This window comes from Orbicella franksi, chromosome 9 (assembly GCF_964199315.1).
Source record: "Orbicella franksi chromosome 9, jaOrbFran1.1, whole genome shotgun sequence".
In the NCBI taxonomy this organism is placed as follows: Eukaryota; Metazoa; Cnidaria; class Anthozoa; order Scleractinia; family Merulinidae; genus Orbicella; species Orbicella franksi.
In genome coordinates, this window is record NC_138153.1 from 26,656,955 (window position 1) to 26,678,321 (window position 21,367).

At 40.5% G+C, this 21,367-nt stretch overlaps 2 protein-coding genes across 2 annotated transcripts; both read left to right on the forward strand.

The window, feature by feature from the left end:
- The first annotated feature begins 3 nt into the window (after positions 1 to 3).
- LOC145498200 (protein phosphatase 1 regulatory subunit 27-like) lies at positions 4 to 4,102 on the forward strand. Its single transcript, XM_081478101.1, has 3 exons — positions 4 to 154; positions 883 to 1,189; positions 3,525 to 4,102. Exons 2-3 carry the CDS (start codon positions 905 to 907, stop codon positions 3,543 to 3,545), a joined length of 306 nt encoding a protein of 101 aa, XP_081334227.1. The 5' UTR covers positions 4 to 154; positions 883 to 904; the 3' UTR covers positions 3,546 to 4,102.
- Positions 4,103 to 8,674: 4,572 nt separating this feature from the next.
- On the forward strand, positions 8,675 to 19,710 carry LOC145498166 (uncharacterized). Its single transcript, XM_081478050.1, has 2 exons — positions 8,675 to 10,718; positions 12,469 to 19,710. Exons 1-2 carry the CDS (start codon positions 9,875 to 9,877, stop codon positions 16,791 to 16,793), a joined length of 5,169 nt encoding a protein of 1,722 aa, XP_081334176.1. The 5' UTR covers positions 8,675 to 9,874; the 3' UTR covers positions 16,794 to 19,710.
- Positions 19,711 to 21,367: the final 1,657 nt, after the last annotated feature.

Here is a 21,367-nt window from a genome sequence, read left to right on the forward strand (position 1 = left end):
TACTCTACAGGTTGTATGTAGTTATGTTACTTTGTGACCAGGCCTTGTTTATAATCGGCAACACCGGAAAACCTATGAATTGTAGCTTTCAAGAATACACTCAGATATGATTTAGGAAATAACCGAAGATTTCTCGGCTGGCTCAAGTCTTGAGGTAATTGCTGCATGCTTTACACGGACACTCAAAAAGACATATGATGTGAAAACGAACTTTGTAGTGTTTGCGCCGATAAGATGCCGCAAGCCGCAGCTTTGCGATAACAATGATGCAAGTCTCGCCTGATCAGGCATCATCATCAAAGATGGTATTATTTTTTTTCCTGTGGAACGTCCTCCGCTCCTAGGTGATCCAGTGTTGGGCCACATTTTAGGTCTGCACGTGCAAACAGACCATTAGTAATCACATTGAAACACAATATTCTCCTTGACTACTCTGACTACTACAGCAAGACATCTATAAAATTGTATCTGCTTTTTTCTTTCAATATGCATAACGTACATTAAAAAAAACAGATATAATTTTATGTTGTTCTGTCGTGTATATAAGCAACAGAGTACTTTTTCCATGTTGACATAGCGTCGTCTAAATGCGACAGGAGTTGGGAGAATTCAAAACAGTTATGCAAACCCTTGACTTCATCTCAGGTTTGTCTAACTTTCGAGAATTCTCCCAACACCCTGAGTGTTTAGATGAGGCTATGTAAACACGGAAAAAGTACTCTATTGCTTTTAGAAAATATTTCTCAAAAAAATGCACAAATCTAAAACATCACAACTGTATTTACTTACTCTCATCTAAACACACTTATTGACCAATGAGAATGTGCATTGTATCTCAGTCATTTTATAAAGTTTGATATTTTATGTTTTGTTTTTCTCCAGCTGAATCAAATGATGAACTCAAATGAGTTTCTTTTGCAAGCGATCAGAGATAACAGGCACACACTGGAGATTCATAGGGCATTTGCTGGCTTGTAAAGAAGTCTCTGTGAACTTTGCTAATCCAGTTAATCAGCAAACGACGCTCCATATTGCAGCAAGACGTGGAGATGTTGAACTTATAAAACTGCTGGTTTCTTTTGCAGCTCATGTTAATGGTGGAACTGTTGATCTTATGACACCTTTACATGAACCATGTCTTGGTGGTCATCCTGAGGTCGTAGACGTCCTGATTGCCAAAGGAGCTGATGTATGTATTACTGCTGTATTAGTCTGTCTACAGATCCTCTATTTCATCATGAGTTTGTCAAAATCACAATGAATCAAAGTATTAACCTCAGTGGGTTTTAAAATAATAAACTTGTAGCAAACAATAAATGTCTGTGGACAGTCTATTGCTGTATAGCCTGCAAATATGTCCAGCTTAGTCTACATGCAGCTATCAATAATTTGGTAGCAGTGTCATGTGAGATGGCTGTAAGGTAACGGAAAGTCTACATACGAGCCAAGTCACCATCAGGCTAGAGCTTATCCCGGTTTCTGTGGCATGAAGTGACTAGGAGTATTTCTACTCCTCCCCCTGAGTAGATGGGATGCTTAAGTCAATTGCAGGGTTACCCCCAGCGTTAAGTTTACTGGTACCCATTTATACACGTGGGTGGAGAGAGGCACTGTGAGAGTTAATTGTCTTACCCAAGAACACAACACAATGTCCCGGGCCAGGGCTCCAACCCGGGCCACTTGGTCCACAGGCGGCCCAAACTCACAATGCAAGGAGTTATTATTTATTTATTTATTTTTGATCTTTATACGAACATTCAGCGCGTGAAACGTGACATATTTACCGCCGACATCTACTATTACATAACCACCAAGTTTGGTTACGCGAAACGTGTCCTTCAACTTGCAGCATATGGTGGTGTTGTGTTACAATGGTTTGAATTTATAAAGGTTTGTTTCAGGAAAAATAGTAATCGACATTATAACTGAAATTTTGATATTTTTGTAATAAAAATGACTTACCTCAATGCCTTGTTGTCTTTTCTATTGTCATCTTGCTTCTGAGCTCGATCCGATGCCTCTTAAGCGAGTTATCGCTTTTTGGTTTTCGTCCACTAAGAAAGAGTAAAGGCTACACACTCGAATCTGGACTGACCTCTGCTCGAAGCGAAAATAAACCAATGAAATCCTGCCAGCCGCCCCAATTCCCCCGCAGAATCATAATACAGGGTTAAGCGCTCCTTTTCAGTTAAATTCCAAGCCAAATTCATTTCCACAGCGCATGCTACAAAGCTCTAAATCAAAGAAAGCTAGCCATCCGGACTCAGTGATCATGCTGCCGGAACCATCCATGGCCACACTCGAACAAATTGACCCTGACAGGGGGAAGGGAGTGCACAGTTCTCAATAAGCCAGGTACTTTGCTCCACAGTTCCCTAGGGACTGATTGGCTTGTCATAGCAATGCTCCGTCGGCGGCCTGGATTAAAATCTACCCAGGGGACCGTCGAGCAAAGTACCTGGCTTGTCGAGAACTGTGCGCCCCCTTCCCCTGGTCAGGGTCAATTTGTTATCCCGGCATTCCGCTCGGGTTTCTAATGTGTCCATGGTTGGTCCCGGCAGCATGATCACTGATTCCGGATGGTTAGCTTTCTTAGATTTAGAGCTTTGTATCGTGAACTGTAGAGATGAATTTGACTTGGGATTTAACTAAAAGGGAGCGCTAACCCTGTAATATGATTCTGGGGAGGAATTGGGGCGGCTGGCGGGATTTCAGTGTGTTTTTTTCGCTTCGAGTGAGGGTCAGTCCAGAATCGAGTGTGTAGCCTTTACTCTTTCTTAGTAGACCAAAACCAAAAAGCGATAACTCGCTTAAAAGGCTTTGGATCGAGCTGAGAAGCGAGATGACAATAGAAAAGACAACAAGGCATTAAGGTAAGTCATTTTTATTGCAAAAATATCAAAATTTCAGCTATAATGTCGATTACCGTTTTTCCCAATACAAACCTTTATAAATTCAAACCGTTGTAACACAACACCACCATATGCTGCAAGGCGAAGGTCACGTTTCGCGTAACCAAACTCGGTGGTTATGTAATAGTAGATGTCGGCGGTAAATATGTCACGTTTCACGCGCTGAACGTTCGCATAAAGATTAAAAAAATAAATAAATAATAACTCCTCGCATCGTGAGCTTGGGCCGCCTGTGCTTGGTCTGGAGATGAGCGCACTAACCACAAGGCCTGTCAGACCACACCTCCCACTGTATCGGGAGGTTAATCTGTGTAGTATTACAGTCTTTTTTGACAGACACAGCATAGCCAGACATGTAGGGACTGTGATGCCAACCTAAAATAATCACCTGGGATCTTCAATATTGCATGAGAATGCCTCTTTTTGACCCCAAAATATGGCAGACCAAAAACAAGGAATTAAAAAAAAACAGCTCTTAAAGATTGAACTATGGAACTGGGACAAGCATGACAGAAACATCCTAATCCTTCCAAAAAACGAAGTCAAATTTATTGTGAACTGCTAGAATGTTACGCTACCCATCTTACTTGGTGGTTTTTCCTTAATTTTTAGAGGCAAGTGCACGTAACATAGATGGAAGTACCCCACTGTGTTTTGCTTGTGCCAAAGGATCGGTAAAGTGTACATGTCTGTTTATAGAAGGTGGGACTGAGGAATCTTCACTGGCAGTTACCTTCCCACCCCTACACGAGGCGACCTTAAATGGACACGTTAACTGCCTAGAAATACTAATGCAGATGGGCGCTGACCTAGAGAAATCCAAGAATCAATTTGGAATGGCTTTGCATGTTGCTTGCCTTCAAGGTTACATGGAATGTGTGAGAATTTTACTTCATGCCGGGGCCAATCCTAGTGCAATCAAAAGACACCAAGCTCCTTTGCACACTCCAACTCTGTGCAGGTATTAAGACTGTACCTCACTGTTTATAGATTGTGGAACAAATGTTTACCAGAGAAACTGGCACAGTAAAAGACCTGCCGACTTAGCTGCTGATACAGCATGCAGAGAGATACTTCAGGCTAAAGCTGGTACATAAACGAAACTAATAAAAAAAGCTTTCACCCTAGTTAAGCCATAAGTCTGTTTTTTGTATCTACAAAAAATTCCAAGAGGGACCCTCTTGACAGCACTTACTGGGTTATTTATTTATTTATTTATTTATTTAATTAATTATTTGTTTAAAATTTGTTTATTTTTTTTTTCAGTCTCTATGTTAGTGTTCTTTTTCAAAGGAAACTGTAAATAAACAGGAACAACTTGTGAAGAACTTATTTTTGTCTTGGATATGGCTCTCAGCCAGCTGGTCATTATTCACTGAAAAAGAAAAGGGTTGGCATTAAATCTACGTCTCAGAGATATAAATAGACTGAAACCAGATACCCAGAATACGGTCTGGTACTTATAAGGAATGTTGTCCACAGTCCCATCTACTTTTGTATAGGAATCCCCCCCCCCCCCCGGCCAGCCCACACCCCTATCCCCTAAATAGAGAGTTTAAGCATGACGTTTACAGCGGACAGCAAACGGCAAAGTTGACCTCTGATTTTTTATTCTTTTCTTCTAATTCTTAAATAAGGAGAAACTTCGGAATACCCGGCCACTTGATTTACATGTGCCGGAGTGTTTTGAAGAACGAGGTATATAACAATAGTTGCTATTCTTATTCAATGAGATGCTAATAAGTGGCCGGGTATTCTGGAGAAGACATCATGGACTTACTGAACCTTTGCCTTACATCGACTCACTTTCACTATAACGGTAAACACTACAAATAGTTGCATGGAACAGCCATGGGGTCACCTGTTTCTGTTGTTGTCGCAGGAATTCTGATGCAACACTTGAAGGAGCGCGCCCCTGCAACTTGGCGACAAACGATACCGCTTTGGTTACGCTACGTTGACGACACCTTTACGGTCGTTCACAAAGACGAAATTGACGATTTTCACGACCACCTAAACGAACAGAACGTCGACATCCAGTTTACTAAAGAGATCGAAGAAAATGGAAAACTTCCTTTTCTAGACTGTTTGGTAAGCCGCGACAACAACGAATTGCGTACGACAGTGTACAGAAAACCGACGCATACCGACAGATTTATACTTGACGAATCATCCTGCAACCCGACTTCACACAAAGTCACGACTATAAAGACTTTGACGAGACGAGCGCAACTAGTTTGTGACACACCGGACAGCTTACGCGACGAAAACAGATACCTTGAAAGCTCCTTGAAAGTGTTTTTCACAAAAACAACTACAACGCTGACTTTTATTAGACGAAACATTTACCGACCTACTGAAGCTGACGCAACGAACAGGAACCCAACGCCTGTTACTACAGTGACTATACCTTACATTAAGGATACTTCTGAGACCATCTCACGGATCCTACAGCCCTACAACATCCGTGTAGCCCACAAACCTGCAACTACGTTACGACACTTACTGACCAACGTTAAAGACAGGGACGAACCTAACAACAGACAGGGAGCAGTTTAAAAGATCAAATTAAATGCTCCGACTGCCAGGCTTCCTGCATTGGTGAGACTGGCAGAAACCTTAACATGAGACTGACTGAACACAAACGAGCCACGAGAAATGGTGATGCCAACAATCACATTGCTGTACATCATCAACTGACAAACCACAACATTGACTGGGACTCTGCTCAGTGCTTAACCTACAGTACAAACTATTTTCAACGACTCACTCTGGAAAGCTGGTACACTAACCTAGAACAAACGCCACTTAACAGATGTCAACAACTACCGGCGCCTTACAAACGACTTCTAAATGACGGAAACGAAACCGACAAACGGACTTCCAACAGACTGATTTAATTTGACTAACAATAGACGGACCAAAATCCGACCAATTTGACTAACAATGGACGGATCGAAACCCACCAATGACTGATGCCAAACTTTACACGAGTCTTTCAGCCAGTACCATCAAGGCTAAACTGGCCAATCATGTTCAACGGACCAACTATCCACTTGACTCTGAAGATGACCTCCACTCAGGTTGCCGAAACGTCAGTCACCAACAACAGTTCTTTTCAGAACTACCCTCACCCGAACGATCACACTATACGAACTACAAAACGAACTGAATTGGATCGACAACAGTTTCAAAACTTGTTTTTTTATTATTATTATTATTATTATTATTATTATTATTATTGTTGTTGTTGTTATTGATACAACATAAACTACAATAGGACAATTAAAGGAGATACAAAAGATAATACAGAAGGTAATGGTGTGTGTTACAAAAAACAATACAGAAAAGAAGATAATTACAAACTAATTCAAAGTACAACATTTTGAGTAGGAAACAATCACCAAATTAAGAATTAATTAAATTAATTAATAACTTAACTAAGTAAGTAAAATGAAAAAAAAAAAAAAGTCAAATAAAGTCTTTCCACTTTTTGCTGAAATCTTCGGAGGTTTTATTTTTAACTGCTATTTGTTGTGAAGTATTTAATTTGTTCTTAAGTAAAGAAGGAAAGCCGTCAAAGGGTACATCATTGCTGTCTTGGATAGTGCAAAAGATATAATACTTGGCTACCAAGGTGACATAGTTTAAAATGTCTTCTGTTTCTGTGGTGTTATCATGCCAACCAAAAAGGATATTACGTTCGGTGAGAGTTATTATGTTTTTATGTTTTTCAAACCACCAATTTTGAAATGCAGACCAGGAATTGGAAATTACAGAACAAAGGTAAAAGAAGTGAGGCAATGTTTGCGGTTGCACAGCTGACACTGAGATTTCAGAATCGCATAGCTTCATACGGAAAAGGGAATGCCTAGTTGGAAGTATGTTGTGGATGATTTTATATTGAAAAATGTGAAGCTTTGTCTCGAGCGTGGTAACAAAGGGAAGGTAATAAACTTTCTTTAAGCATTCTTTCGAGAAACCATATTGAAGTAATTTTGGTTCAGCAGTTGGGGGTTGGAAGTAGTGGTCTATAATTGCTGCATAGACAGCACGGGTGGAGAAATTCTTAGACAGAGGAGGTTCTTGTGACGCGTTGTCATTTTCAATTGCGATTTCTGTGCGTTTAATTGTACGTCTCCAGCTTGGTGGAATGGCGCTTATTAAACCATAGTAGGCTGTAAACGGGACACGTAGCTGAAAGATTTGTTGAAATTTGTCATGTGATAAGAAGTTAAAATTTTCGTCAAGCAGGTCATTTATGTACATGATTCCAGTTCGATGCCATTGTTTTAAATAGATCATCTGTTTATCTATTAAAATGTTTTTATCGTTCCAGATAATTTCGTTTTGCTTGTGTGTATTGTCTTCTAATATAATGGATTTGCTTTCTTACCAGTACTTTAATATTGCGTGATAGAGGGGTGGTACATTATTCAAATTAAGTAACTTAATATCATATCTACAGTTTAGTAAGAAAGAAAGACCGCCGCGTTCCCTGAAGAAGTGTTCGATAAGAGTTTTCCAGAGGAGTCAGAGTTTTGGCATATTCTTTTAATCCAGACAATTTTGAGCGCGGTGTTCATTACTTCGAAGTCGATCATTTTTAATCCGCCTTTATTTTTTCCACCAACTATTGTCATTCTCTTAATTTTAGGGGGTTTACCCTGCCAAATGAAATTAAAGATCATGCTGTTAATCGTGTCAGACAAGTTTTTAGGTAAATTAAGATTGGAGCTGTTGAAAATTAATTTTGATAAAGCTAGATTTTTGACGAAGTTTATTTTGCCAATTAAGGTTAGTTTCCAATTTTTCCACATATTTAAAATCTTATTCATATTTCGCAGCTTTTAATAAAACTTGTCTTCTTTCAACCCAAATTTTTGACGTCACGTTTGGTTTTCATTGCTATTTTGCACCCAAGAGTATTTTCTTCACCTTTAGTTTAGACTTACTTTACCTATCTAAGAAATTCAGTGCCATCTACACTTTATCACTTAGTTGTGTGGATCCATTTAGGAAAACTACTGCTGCCTCATTCAGTCTACGAGAATGACTTTTTGACCTTTATAATTATCTTCTCGGATGTGTTAGGCGTTTGGCATGCCACGGGATTTAATTCCCAGAAAGAGACTGACTAGAAAGGTTATTCAGTAGGAATAATTCAACAGACTTGCTTTTAACGTTCGGTAACTGTTTCCTTTAACCAAAATCGTGCACAGAGTTCTTGTTTCTACAAGCAATATATCATCGAAATATCCAGAATACTGAAGGTAAGTGAAAGAGTTGTAACTTGTTGTTTACAAGGCATTCGAAGCGGAACCACAGATTATATAAAGTTTTTCACTCGCTCAATCCAGGGCTAAAACCTTTTTAAATGTATGATTTTTCACTTCCAAGGGTTGCATCTGATCAGACAACATGAAAAGTTCGATTTAATACCGATAAATTTTATTCAAACTTAATCGCAGAATCATTCGATTTTGCTCCGCTTGATAACAGCAGAATAATAGAACTCGCTTGCTTTATTTCTAGCTTTTGGAATACAATCGAAATAAGAACTAACAGTTTTTAGTATAAATCTACTTGCGTTCTATCACAAATGCCGTTCTCTTATTAGCTACCCTACTCATTATCTATTATGTGTTAGATAATGAGTAGCCAAGCAGTGTGGGATTGTTAACAAAATGGCGGGCGCATCTTTGCGTTTAAATTCGAAGTGTCTGTTGTGAAAGGAATTTAGATAAGTTTTGAACAACTAGCAGATTTGTACTAAAACAATAAGATTATTTGCTCTCGATTTCTATGCGTGATAGTTAACTTGGGCTGCACCCTCGTCAGCTATCAAGCGATAGGAATCACAAATTCACTATATGTTCTAATTGTTAAATACCATAAGCATCCATGGATGAAAACGCCCGCAAGACCGTGTTGCGAAACTGAGCAAAGACAATCTACTGCATTAAAATCGATCCATTACCTTCTGCAATAATGTTAAGAAGTCTAAGCTCTTTTTGATGCTTTTTATTTTGAATTATCTGCAATCAACGCGATACTGAAACCGACGATTTTAGATGTCTTTGTTATGCATAAAGTTATGACAGTTGCTGGTATTTCGAAACGGCATTAATTAAGGGTACTGTATTGTAATTATGTTGCATGGTAAAAGACAGAGCTTTGTCTATTTCGCGGGGAAAAGTGCATCAAGAACAAAAATAATCTTGCCAGGACTGAAAAATAATTTTAGAACTTTGTATACAACTAAGAACTTTTGTATTCCTACATGTATTTAGCCTGGGGGCCCACACTGATTTGAATCTTTTCTTATGAAAAAAGCATTCAAGCTATTGTTGTCACACTTTGTGATTTTTTCTTAAAAACTATCCATCCATGATTTCAAAGAGCGTTTTACCCGAGTTTGATTTTTTATAAGCTAAAGAAGGAATTTACCACAAGTTCGAGTAACAAGGGGACAAAAACTTTGAACCGAAATTATTTACATTGTATTGCAAACTTCTGTGCCATCCTCTCAAAATAAATCATTTCTACTAAACAACACCAAAATTTTAAAGTTCATTTGAAAGTACTGTCAAAAATGCTGTTGAAATGAAACTGATGATGAAATTTTACCTGTGTTCATTTGCACAATTTCTCTGAACTTTGAAATTTATTTTCTCAATTACATATGGGAAATTGTATTTGGTCTTGTCTCAGACAACTGTTTTAGAAAATATAAAAAGGACTGTAACATACTTAAAGTTACTATGGTACCAGGTCTTATCCATTACAAATTGAAATTGCTCGATTTCCTATCGGATTTCGTCTTAATTTTTTAATTTTTCAATCGCCACCAAGGCCACCTTTCAATAATAACTGTTCTCTGTTGTTCTTTTAACAGGGACAGTATTGTCGCCCTGGCAATATAACCACTTTTCACTAGGATTAGTTTATTGCTATCAGTAATGGCTCTACAGCCGTTTACGAACGAACAGTTAAACTATTTTAAGTTTGCTTTCGTTGTCCTGAATGAGTTCCCCAAGGTGCTACGCCAAACTTTCAAACACATGTGGGACAATACCTTTGCATATCTCCCTGGTTACCAGCCGTGGGATGACTCCATTGCTGTGCGAAACATGTTCCTTGCTACAGAGGGTGGTAAGACCAAAGTACCCACACACCTCCCTTACGAAGAATGGGATTGTAGCGCCTTGTTCCAGGCCACTATCTACGCGAAATCATTCGCCCTACCAGACATGGCAGGTCATCACAGGACACTCAGTGATTTGTACTTGAAGCACCGTAAACTGCCTCATGGAGCATTTTATTCTTCCGTGGTCAGTCCGGGCAGAAATAAGGCTGAAACGTTTGCAATGGCGATTGATCAGCTGCGACTCCTAAGAAATGCATTTTGTCACTCATTCAGCTCCGAGATTGACAAAAAGACATTTGATCAATACATTCAACGCACCAAAGACGCCATTAAGGCTCTCGGAGTCACGACTGACCCTATTGATGCCGTTGGAAGTTTGACCGAGTCGGACTTTCCCACAGGAAAAGTTTGCAAGTTAAAAGATGACATCACAAAGGAGTTGCTAACAGAAATCACCTTTCTCAAGGAAAATGTGGAGGATGAACTAATGGGTATGAGGTCAGATCTTGCTCAGTCAAGACAGGAAGGACAAGAACACTCCATAGAGCTGAGAAAGACCATTGAAAAGGCAACTGCAAACCAAGCCGAAATGACGAATGAGAAAATTGCCGAGATGAATCAAAAGTTTGAAGACCTAATCAATACTCAGCGACCAGGTAAGTAAGCAGCACTCCCGAATTTTTACTTGAAGTGATAATCCTTTGATAAACATCAGTAGGTGCCGACTGAGGATTTGTAAGGGTGTAGACAAAATCTGGATCCCCCCTCTGGATCCCCCTTCTGGACCCCCCTTCTGGACCCCCTCCTGGACACCTCAATTTTTTCGGTGAAAAAAAAATGATGATAATGAATTAAAGTTATACAAAATACGTGTGCTACATACCACCGCTTCTTTCTCACTTTAGTTTGCTTCGATTCAGCGTTCAGCTCGAGAGAAGGTGTTCCCCTTCACGCAACGCATTTTCAAGTTCTCGTTTAGTATTTCCGAGGGGAATCATTAACTTTTTAGCAATCGGCTACTCGGGCAATTTTCGAAAAACTTGCAAATTTTCAATTTGCATGGACCCCCGCCATTTTGTTTTCCGCCATCTTGGTGTTTCGGCTGACCAGCACATTCTAGTGACGTTGCTAGCGGCCAAGTGCAAAAAATGTTTCTGGTGCTTCAATCGCAAAAAATGTAAGACCTTTGGGGGAAAACGGCCTAGAAAAAAATTTAGGGGTACAGAAGGGGGTCCAGAGGAGGATGGCCAGATGGGGTCCAGAAGGGGCTCCACAAGGGGAGTCCAGAAGGGGGGTCCAAAAGGGGGGTCCAGGTTTTGTCTACATCCAACTTGTAAGAGTAGAGGCACGCTAAAATAGAACGCTACCCTTTTTGCCGTTTCGATGAGTAACCGTCGACTATAGCTACCCATGTGTAAAAGAAAGCATTTTTCGTAATCTAGAGGTGAAAGTAAAATTATAATGCTTCAGCCATCTATATGGTCAGCGGAAAAGAAATCTCAACATAAGAGTGACTTATCAACTGTAGATTGCTCGCATTATCAAACCTCTGAAACGAGATGGCCCGATTAATTAAAAGAGGACTAACAATATTCAGACGGAATTTCGTGGTCTCACGGATCCTGGGGGAAGGGGTGGTTGAGCCGTCACTCCATAACATTAGAGCTATCACACTGAAACCTGAGGATTTATAGCTCATTCAAGCTATTTCCTTTGAAGTCCACAACATGGAACTATGACGTCATACGACAAAGAAATGTGTCAGTTTTTCTGAAGAGACGCCATGTTGGATTTTATGATGTTTATTTCAAAAGCTTTAGAAAACCACTAAAACTAGCTCAAACGTAGTCAACATCTAGAACAACGCTAGTGTAAGAATGTTTTAAGTTATTTTCATTTAAAACAGGAAAATTCAAACTACAAGATCCTTGAGCGATGATAAGTCAAACCAATTTGTTCCCAAGTAAATTTTAGGAGTTCGTTACCTCAATGCTTTTAAAGTTACAAGCGGCCAAAGCTGGTGATTCCCTCAAAAGTCCCCCCTCCCCACTGTTTGAAAAGGTTAAGCTAATCCAGGATAAACGAAAACTTTGACTTGTTTCACAAAATATTAGCAATGACTTGCGCAAGACATTTGTTGTCCCCTTCAAATTGGTGGGGAAAAAACCGACTTTAAACAAAGAGTATAAACAAGAAATGCTTTTTTTCTAATCCCGCACCAGCAATAATTAGCTTTCGAAAAACTTTGGCCTGAAGGAAAAGTATGTTACCTAATATTTGTTTTGGTATATTCTATCTCTTGAATAGCAATGTTCTACTATCCTCCAGTGCACATATTCATCCATCCATCTGGCCGTTCGTTCGTTCGTTTATTTAATTATTATTTGTTGGTTAATTGATTTACAGGACTTAAAACATTTCTACCGAAATCAAATCTTCCTCCAAAGGTTCCCCACTTCATTGGCCGTGAGGAAGAATGTGAAGAAATTGTTGGTTACATGACTTCCCAATCTACCCGACTCGTCTCCGTCTGGGGTTCGCCAGGGTTCGGAAAAACATCGATTGCTATCGCAGTGGGTCATCATCTTCAAGCACGTGAGCTACCCGTCTTCTTTCTCTCATTACGTGGGCTCAAGTCAAAAAGCGATTTAACGTCCAAATTTCTAAGTCGGTTCCGACAGGCTGGGACACTTGAAACTGATAAGTTGCAGAATTTATCAGCTGATGATGAGCTTTGCTTAATTTTCGATAGACTATCGGATCGCTGTGTCATAATCCTGGATAATGCCGATGACCTATTTGAATGTGGTGTGCCAAACGTAAAGGAGGAGGTTTTCAACCTCATTGAAGAAATCCTCAATCGCAGTGACAAAGCCAGCTTTCTTTTAACCACAAGAGAGTCGTTGCCCTATTTGGATTTACATTTTCAGGGACACCAGTCTGTCAGAATAAGAGAGCTAGACAAGTTGTCATGTCAAACCCTAGCTCGAGAACTGCTCCCAGGAGCGAGCTCTTCTGATTTGACAAAAGTTTCACAAATCTGTGGTCAGGTTCCGTTAGCCATAAAATTACTGTGTTCCTCCATTTCTGAAGATTTTACTCCATCAAGTCAGTATCTTGAATTCATGGAACGTACAGAAAACATTGTAGAAATGTTGGACAACCCTGATTATCCAAGCAATTCGAGACTGAGATCTCTTTTCGAGTCGTCTTTCCAGAGACTCTCTACACAAGACCAAGAGGCACTGGTATCTTTGTGTATTCTTCCTGCGCAATTTGATTTAAAGATCTCCGCAGCTGTTTTGGGGATAACCAGAACAAACGAAGCAGAGAGGGTATTACGAAGACTTCAGAGAAAATCTCTAATTGATTGTTCTTCAGAGTTTAGCAAATTCTCTATGCATAAACTAATTCAGTCGTTTGCGAGAGAAAAGGGAGAAGGTGGCATGAAAGAAACAGTTCTCATCTCAGAATCTCGTTTCCATGCATTTTACATTGCCCAGTTTGAGAAACTTAATGAGAATTTCCTTTCTGGCAGTTCCATGTCTGCATTCATTGAGTTCTATGAAGAGGAAAAAAACATCGTTCAAAGTCTAATTGATGGTTGTTTGGATTCAAAATTAGCCGAGAGAGTTTTCGATGTTTTGGCGAAAGCAGAGTTGTTTCTTGACACTCTCTTTTGGAAGGAGGGATGTACGTTTAACAAAATTTATGATTCAGCGATAATGGCGGCTAAGCAGACTGGGAATAAAGTTTCCTACCGGCGCCTACTTACTTCCAAGGCGTTTGGTCAGGTGACCTGGGGCGCAAGTGGAAACACAAAGAAGTTGCTTTCTGTGTCCAAGGCTTTTCAACTGCAAACTTCTTCGCATTGCAATGGAGAAAAAGGAAAACACTTGTGCTACTATGGACTTCATCAGCTTGTTATCGGAAAGACAGAGGATGGAGTGAATGTTTTAGAAGAAGCGCTTTCTTCCATGAACACAAGTCAGGAACACACCATTTTGAGGCTTATTATTTTTCAAATTTTTGCAATCTATTACCGAAGCAAAAATAATTCAGTGACGTCATCCAGCTTTTATGTAAAAGCACTAAAGGAATGCAGAGATGCCAGCGACACTGCTTGTTTACTGGTAATACCTATGCCCGAGCTAGCAATAAAGAAAGTTGGTGAACACTGCGTCATTCCGACAAACAAAGCAAATCCTTCGGTAATCCTGCCTGTTAAAGTTCAAGTTATCCTTCTTGTGAGCAACGCAGTAAAAAACTTCTCTACCTCAGACACCAATCAAATGTTTGGCAACTTGTTGCTTACCATGCTAAACGAATCAACACTCAACACAACTCAAGCTGGTTGGTTGAACTTTCATCGCAGTGTCGTTGGTGTGCTAGAGTCACTTGGAAGAGACAAAGACGCTTTAACGCTTACAGAGGAAAAGATAAGCTTTCACCAACACGCACTGCAAGAAACCGATAAAAGAAAAGAAAAGAACGGCAAAAGTCAAGACCAGCACAAGGAGGAACTAGCGCAGGACTATTGTGACCTAGGCAACATTCAATACCATAGAAGCAACTACACAGAAGCTATTACGTGGCACAGACAAGCGCTTGATATGAGAATTACATTGTTTGGTGAAGAACATCCCAACACCGCTGACAGCTACCATAAAGTAGGGATTACACAACATTCCCTGAGTGATTACACCGCCGCCCTTGAGTCAAAGAAGCGCGCTCTTGATATCAGAATTAAATTGTTTGGTCAAGAACATCCCAACACCGCTGACAGCTACCATTCACTAGGTGTTACACAGCATTCCCTGAGTGATTACACCGCCGCCCTTAAGTCAGCCAAGCGAGCTCTTGATATCAGAAATAAATTGTTTGGTGAAGAACATCCCAAGACTGCTGAAAGCTACCATTTAGTAGGGGTTACACAGCATTCCCTGAGTGATTACACCGCCGCCCTTGAGTCAAAAAAGCGTGGTCTTGATATCACAAATGAATTGTTTGGTGAAGAACATCCCAAGACCGCTGAGAGCTGCCATTCACTAGGAGTTACACAGCATTCCCTGAGTGATTACACCGCCGCTCTTGAGTCAGCCAAGCGTGCTCTTGATATCAGAATCAAATTGTTTGGTGAAGAACATCCCAACACCGCTGACAGCTACCATGAAATAGGAGTTACACAGCATTCCCTGAATGATTACACCGCCGCCCTTGAGTCAAAAAAGCGTGCTCTTGATGTCACAATTAAATTGTTTGGTGAAGAACATCTCAACACCGCTGACGGCTACCATGAAATAGGAGTTACACAACAATCTCGGAGTGATTACACCGCCGCTCTTGAGTCAAAGAAGCGTGCTCTTGATATCAGAATCAAATTGTTTGGTGAAGAACATCCAAAGACTGCTGACAGCTATCATTCAGTAGGGGCTACACAACATTCCCTTAGTGATTACACCACCGCTCTTGAGTCAGCCAAGTGTGCTCTTGTTATCAGAATTAAATTGTTTGGTGAAGAACATCCAGAGACCGCTGACAGCTACCATGAAGTAGGAGTTACACAGCATTCCCTCAGTGATTACACCGCCGCCCTTGAGTCAGCCAAGCGTGCTCTTGATATTAGAATTAAATTGTTTGGTGAAGAACATCCAGAGACCGCTGACAGCTACCATGAAGTAGGAGTTACACTGCATTCCCTGAGTGATTACACCGCCGCTCTCGAGTCAGCCAAGCGTGCTCTTGATATCAGAATTAAATTGTTTGGTGAAGACCATCCAAAGACCGCTGACAGCTACGATTCACTAGGAGTTAAACAGTATTCCATGAGTGATTACACCGCCGCCCTTGAGTCAGCCAAGCGTGCTCTTGATATCAGAATTAAATTATTTGGTGAAGAACATCCCGAGACCGCTGATAGCTACCATTCATTAGGAGTTACACAGCATTCCTTGAGTGATTACACCGCCGCTCTTGTGTCAAAGAAGCGGGCTCTTGATATCAGAATTATATTGTTTTGTGAAGAACATCCAAGGATCGCTGACAGTTACCATTTACTAGGAGTTACACAGCATTCCCTGAGAGATTACACCGCCGCTCTTGAGTCAGCCAAGCGTGCTCTTGATATCAGAATTAAATTGTTTGGTGAAGAACATCCAGAGACCGCTGACAGCTACCATGAAGTAGGAGTTACACAGCATTCCCTCAGTGATTACACCGCCGCTCTTGAGTCAGCCAAGCGTGCTCTTGATATTAGAATTAAATTGTTTGGTGAAGACCATCCAAAGACCGCTGACAGCTACCATGAAGTAGGGAATACACAGTATTCGCTGAGTGATTACACCGCCGCTCTTGAGTCAGCCAAGCGTGCTCTTGATATTAGAATTAAATTGTTTGGTGAAGACCATCCAAAGACCGCTGACAGCTACCATGAAGTAGGGAATACACAGTATTCCCTGAGTGATTACACCGCGGCCCTTGAGTCACACAGTCGTGCACTTCATATTAGAATTAAACTCTTTGGTGAAGAACATTCAGATACCGCTGACAGCCACCATTCAGTAGGGGTTACACAGTATTCTCTGGGCGATTACACCGCCGCTCTTGAGTCAGCCAAGCGTGCTCTTGATATCAGAATTGAATTGTTCGGTGAGGAACATCCAAAGACCGGTGACAGCTACAGATCAGTGTGGCTTATCAAGGCTCTTTCTATTTCTGTCAAGCATCACTGAGTAAAGATTATTTCTAGCCTACAGAGCAGCTGTTTTCTGCGTGCACGGTGTACTCGTAAGGTATCGGTAGTGGCTCGCGATCGAGTAGATTAGCCGCCATGTTAGTAGTAGTAATGGACGCTTATATGGGCAGTAACCAATGAGGAGCCGAGAAAGGCAATAGGCTATTGTTTGGAGAACAGTGAATTCTATTGTTCTCCAAATCCAAGATGGCGCCTTGAAAAATCGGACCAATCCGGAGCCGAACTAAGAATTCAAGATGGCGGCGCCCGCGAAAGTCGGCCATGTTGGAAAACAGCCCACCAGCCTCGACAGAGGACCTGGGATCGGTCTCACGGATTTCAATGGCAACCCAATTGTTAAAAAAAAGTTGATACTTAGAGTGACCTGTGGTCCTAAACGACAGAAGTCCGTCTGGCAAGCGGTCATGATGGAGACTGAGAGACTTGGGTTCGACTGCAGGTTAGATAGGGTGTGCAAAGCATGGTGGGACGATGACCTCATCGGAAACCAATCAGAGTGAATTAAAGTACTTACGGCGGGATTTTAATGAGATGCATTCAACAGTGACTTAATTCATCTTAGTTTAGCAAGGGTGTCACGTGTCACGTAAAATTCATTTAATCAAAATGCGGCTGTTCACGTTAACTCTAGGAATCCTGCATATTAAATTTATCGGTCATCGCCAGATATTGCGGACAGTTACAGTAAATAACATTTTTCCAACTTTGAAGACTCTAAAATATACTCTTGAAACCTTAAAAGCAAAAATCATTTAGATATTAGGCCGTTCGATCCGAAGCCTATAGGTTTGTATTTAGATTCAGTCTTAAGTCCTAAATCCTCTAAATCCATTGAGAGTTCTTTTGTATTATATACGTCTTTGCAGTTTGTTCAGAAGCTTGTAGAGCCCACTCGACGACTGCAGAATTTGTTGTTATACCAGTTCGCTATCGTGTTTTGAGTTGTTAACGTTAGATGTTTACCGTGTGTCCTCTAAGGTTAGCTAGAAACTTCTTATAAACACAAAGTCCTCTACAAATATAAGCCTGACTAGTTAGATAACGGTAAATTCCTTCTTATGAAAAGCTCTCCCTCAATTTTTTTAGTCAACAAAGACAAAGAAGTGATTAATCAGGTGAAATTGGCGAGAACTTTAAGAAGCCAGAACAGTTTATTATAACAGAACTTATTCAAACCGGTCTTTTCTTAGTCTTCAGAAGAAATATAATAGGAACACGAAAAAAACCTCGCTTTTGGGCGAAAAGTACTGAAAGTTAAAATTGAGGATGTTTTTTCAGGTCGAATTGTTTCTATGGAAACCGATCATGCCAATACTTGTATATTGCTGATTATGAGTTAGGATTCATTAGTGTTTCATAAATAAGGAATAAGACGTGGGCGCGCGTAGATATGGAATTTGTCTTCGAGTGTTGAACGCGATATCTGACGAGTGAGCGCAGCTAACAAGTGAGATATAAAGTTGAACACGAGAAGAGAAATTCCACATTTACGAGCAACCTTGTATTATAATAACGACGTTTTTGACGACTTCCCGAAGTTTTCCGACTACTTTCCGAAGATTTTCAAAGAGTCTCGAAAAGTTATCGGAAGGCCACACGAACTTTTCCGAGCATTTCCCGAAGATTACCGGATTTACAAAGACTTCCGACGAAGATGTTTCAATCAAACACGAACAAATTTAAGTGCAGTTTAAAGGGTTAAACATGATGTCAGACGTTAACATTACTTCATCGATATGATCGACTGAAATTATCGTAATTTTACACGTGTTCAATTACGGCTTTTCTCAGGGCTTGTAATCGCTGTAAAACACCGCGACATACTAATAACGAAGCGCGCGATGACGTCATAACTCAGACAAACTCAGACAAACAAAACGGAATGGTTGAAAATTTCACCCTTTTTCAAGCGTGTAAGCAAGTGTTCCCAAAACAATTTTTAAGACGAAAATTTGGCCTTCATTTTCCTCCTATTTCTCTCAGAACACGCTAATGTTGTCTGACCCTCGCGGGGTTTTAATAATTTGCATTCTATTTTTAGACTTCGCGCGCTTCGTTATTGATTCACACTTAAACTAGAAAGCTCAAGTAGAATTTATAGCTAAAAACATCAAAAGAAGTATTAGCATTTTATGTAAGTTGTGGCATCGTGTTGATTTAAGTATTGTGCTTTCAAAATGATTAAAGGATGTTAATTTTACCCTAAGAAGGTATCATATCTAAACGTCTTGTTGGAAAAAGAGGTAACATTTTATCAACAATGCAAATTCAACATCAGTATTAAAGGCCTGCTGCACTGCTTTGTGTGGTGGATGAGTTTCACTAGCTCGTAACCAGAAAGAACATACGCAGATGAAGTAGGGTGCTGTTGACTGCTATTTGTTGGAAATTTTCCTGACAAACGGCTCTAATTACATTGCTGCCACATTTCCCTGACTTTTATGGTAGAAAATTAACTGTGTTAAATTAAATTTTCCCTGTTTCAAAATGTAAATTTTCCCTCACTCAAGATAAGAATTCCCCGACTTTTCCCTGACCTGAAGAATTTTTTCCCCTGACCATTTCCTGACGTGTGACAATCCTGTAATTATCAACATCTTACTGCCTTTGCGTATGTGCTAGTAAGCTGCTGAAACCCAGTTTTTTTTCTTACGCCTCGTCCACACCACGCCGGAGGCATTGGAAACCGGCGTTTTCACTCTCAAAACGCATCAAATGCTTTCCGTCAACACTACGCCGGAGAAATTGAAAACGCATTAATCACCAGTCATTTTGTTTTTGTTTGAGGAAAACTCGGGCAGAGAAATCACGCAATTACCGTGATGCCATCGTTTTCGAAAAGCTCCATTTTAAGATGTTTCATGTCCACACTAAGACGAAAAGCCGATGTTTTCAAATTTTCCCCGGTTTGAAGAGCGTTTTCGAAAAGCTCCGTTTTCAAAATGTTTTCCGTCCACACTAAAACGAAAAGCCGGCGTTTTAATTTTCCCCGGTTTGAAGGGCGTTTTCGAAAGTTCCGTTTGCGTGACAGATTAGTGTGGACCGTACGTAGGTTTCACCGTTACCGCGTTTTCAAATTCCTCCGGCGAAGTGAGGACTCGCCCTTAGGGTCTCTTAGACGAGTGTTTATCAGTCTCGTCCCAATTCCTTTGCGGCTAAAGCGTGTCGCCTTATAATCCCTGCTGAATTTCAAGAGAAAAACAAACTGCCTGCAGTCTAATGTGATAATGAAAACCAGCCTTTAGAAATATTCCTCTTCTTAGAATATTTCCACTGGTATTGCTCAAGACGACTGCACATCAGTCTCCAAGCATTATTACGTATTAAATTTGTCTCCTGGACAGATTTTCATTTGACTGTAATTGGTTAAAAACACTCCGTGCAATTTGTGCACTCGCCCCTAACCAATAAGAGCAGAGACTATATTCCCAAAGCCAATCAGGTGCGTTTGAAACTCAGTGAATTAGTTTACGTGTCTTTTCCCACTGTTGTCACCGACTGCTCCTGACTTTCCCGCGCTTTTCGGTGATTGCCGAGTTCCCATTGGCTGGCTGAATATTTGCAGGCGCGGCAATCTGTTCTAATGATTTTGGATTTAAAAAATTTATAACAGTCATTAGAAAATCACTATTTTTAACGTAAATATTACAACAAACATTTACAATTATTGTAATGTACAGCTCGCTATAAATTGGAATGGAGATTTTGCTACCGAGGTCTGTCACCGCGTGTGTAAAAACGTTAAGAAAGTATTCGAACTCACAAAACAGCCGTTGTGTTTTATTGTCTTTGTTTTTGTTTTGTGATTATCTTTTATCCATTTTACGCTGCAACTGGAAGAATCTGGCTGCTTTCACAAACCTTATTCAGTCTCGGCACCCCACTCGATAATAAGTACGCCTAAAGAATGGTATTCCGCCATGTTTTCCTTGTAAAAGAACTGAAGCAACGAATTTAATAATTGAGTTTCAAAACATTGCGACGCAATGAGTTCTTGCCCTTGGCATAACTTGGTTATTGTCAACAATTTCTTTACCGAGATGACCAATCTCTCCATTCCCATAAACTGTGCCTGGCTGGGTTTGGGAACTGATCGCTTCTGGGGGGTCAAAGTTCATCTTTGACTTTTACCCCGGATCCCCGGAGGGTGGCGGGCCGGACAAAGTTCATTTGGTATACTAAAAGTCTGTGACAGTCTCAACTAATTGCAAAACGGTTCCACGAGGACACTTCGTGACTTCGTACACTTCCCACGCAATTTCTTCAGCACAAAGTCGACATCTCTGCTGTGCGTTTAGGTTTGTCTCAACGCTCCTATCCGAACCCAAGGCGTTGCGTGACGTTGGAAAGCATGCGTGACATTATAGGTAGGTCTTATAGTTTTCGGGGTGGGGTATAACGCTTCGTATTGCATTTAGGCACTGTTTTTTGTCCTGCTCAGTGGAGACTTGTAGTGTGTGAGATTGGCCATATTCTGCTTCAGTACTTGATACTCTGAAAACGTGCTTAGCTGTTGGGACAAAAGGATCGGTAACAAATTATTCACTTTCA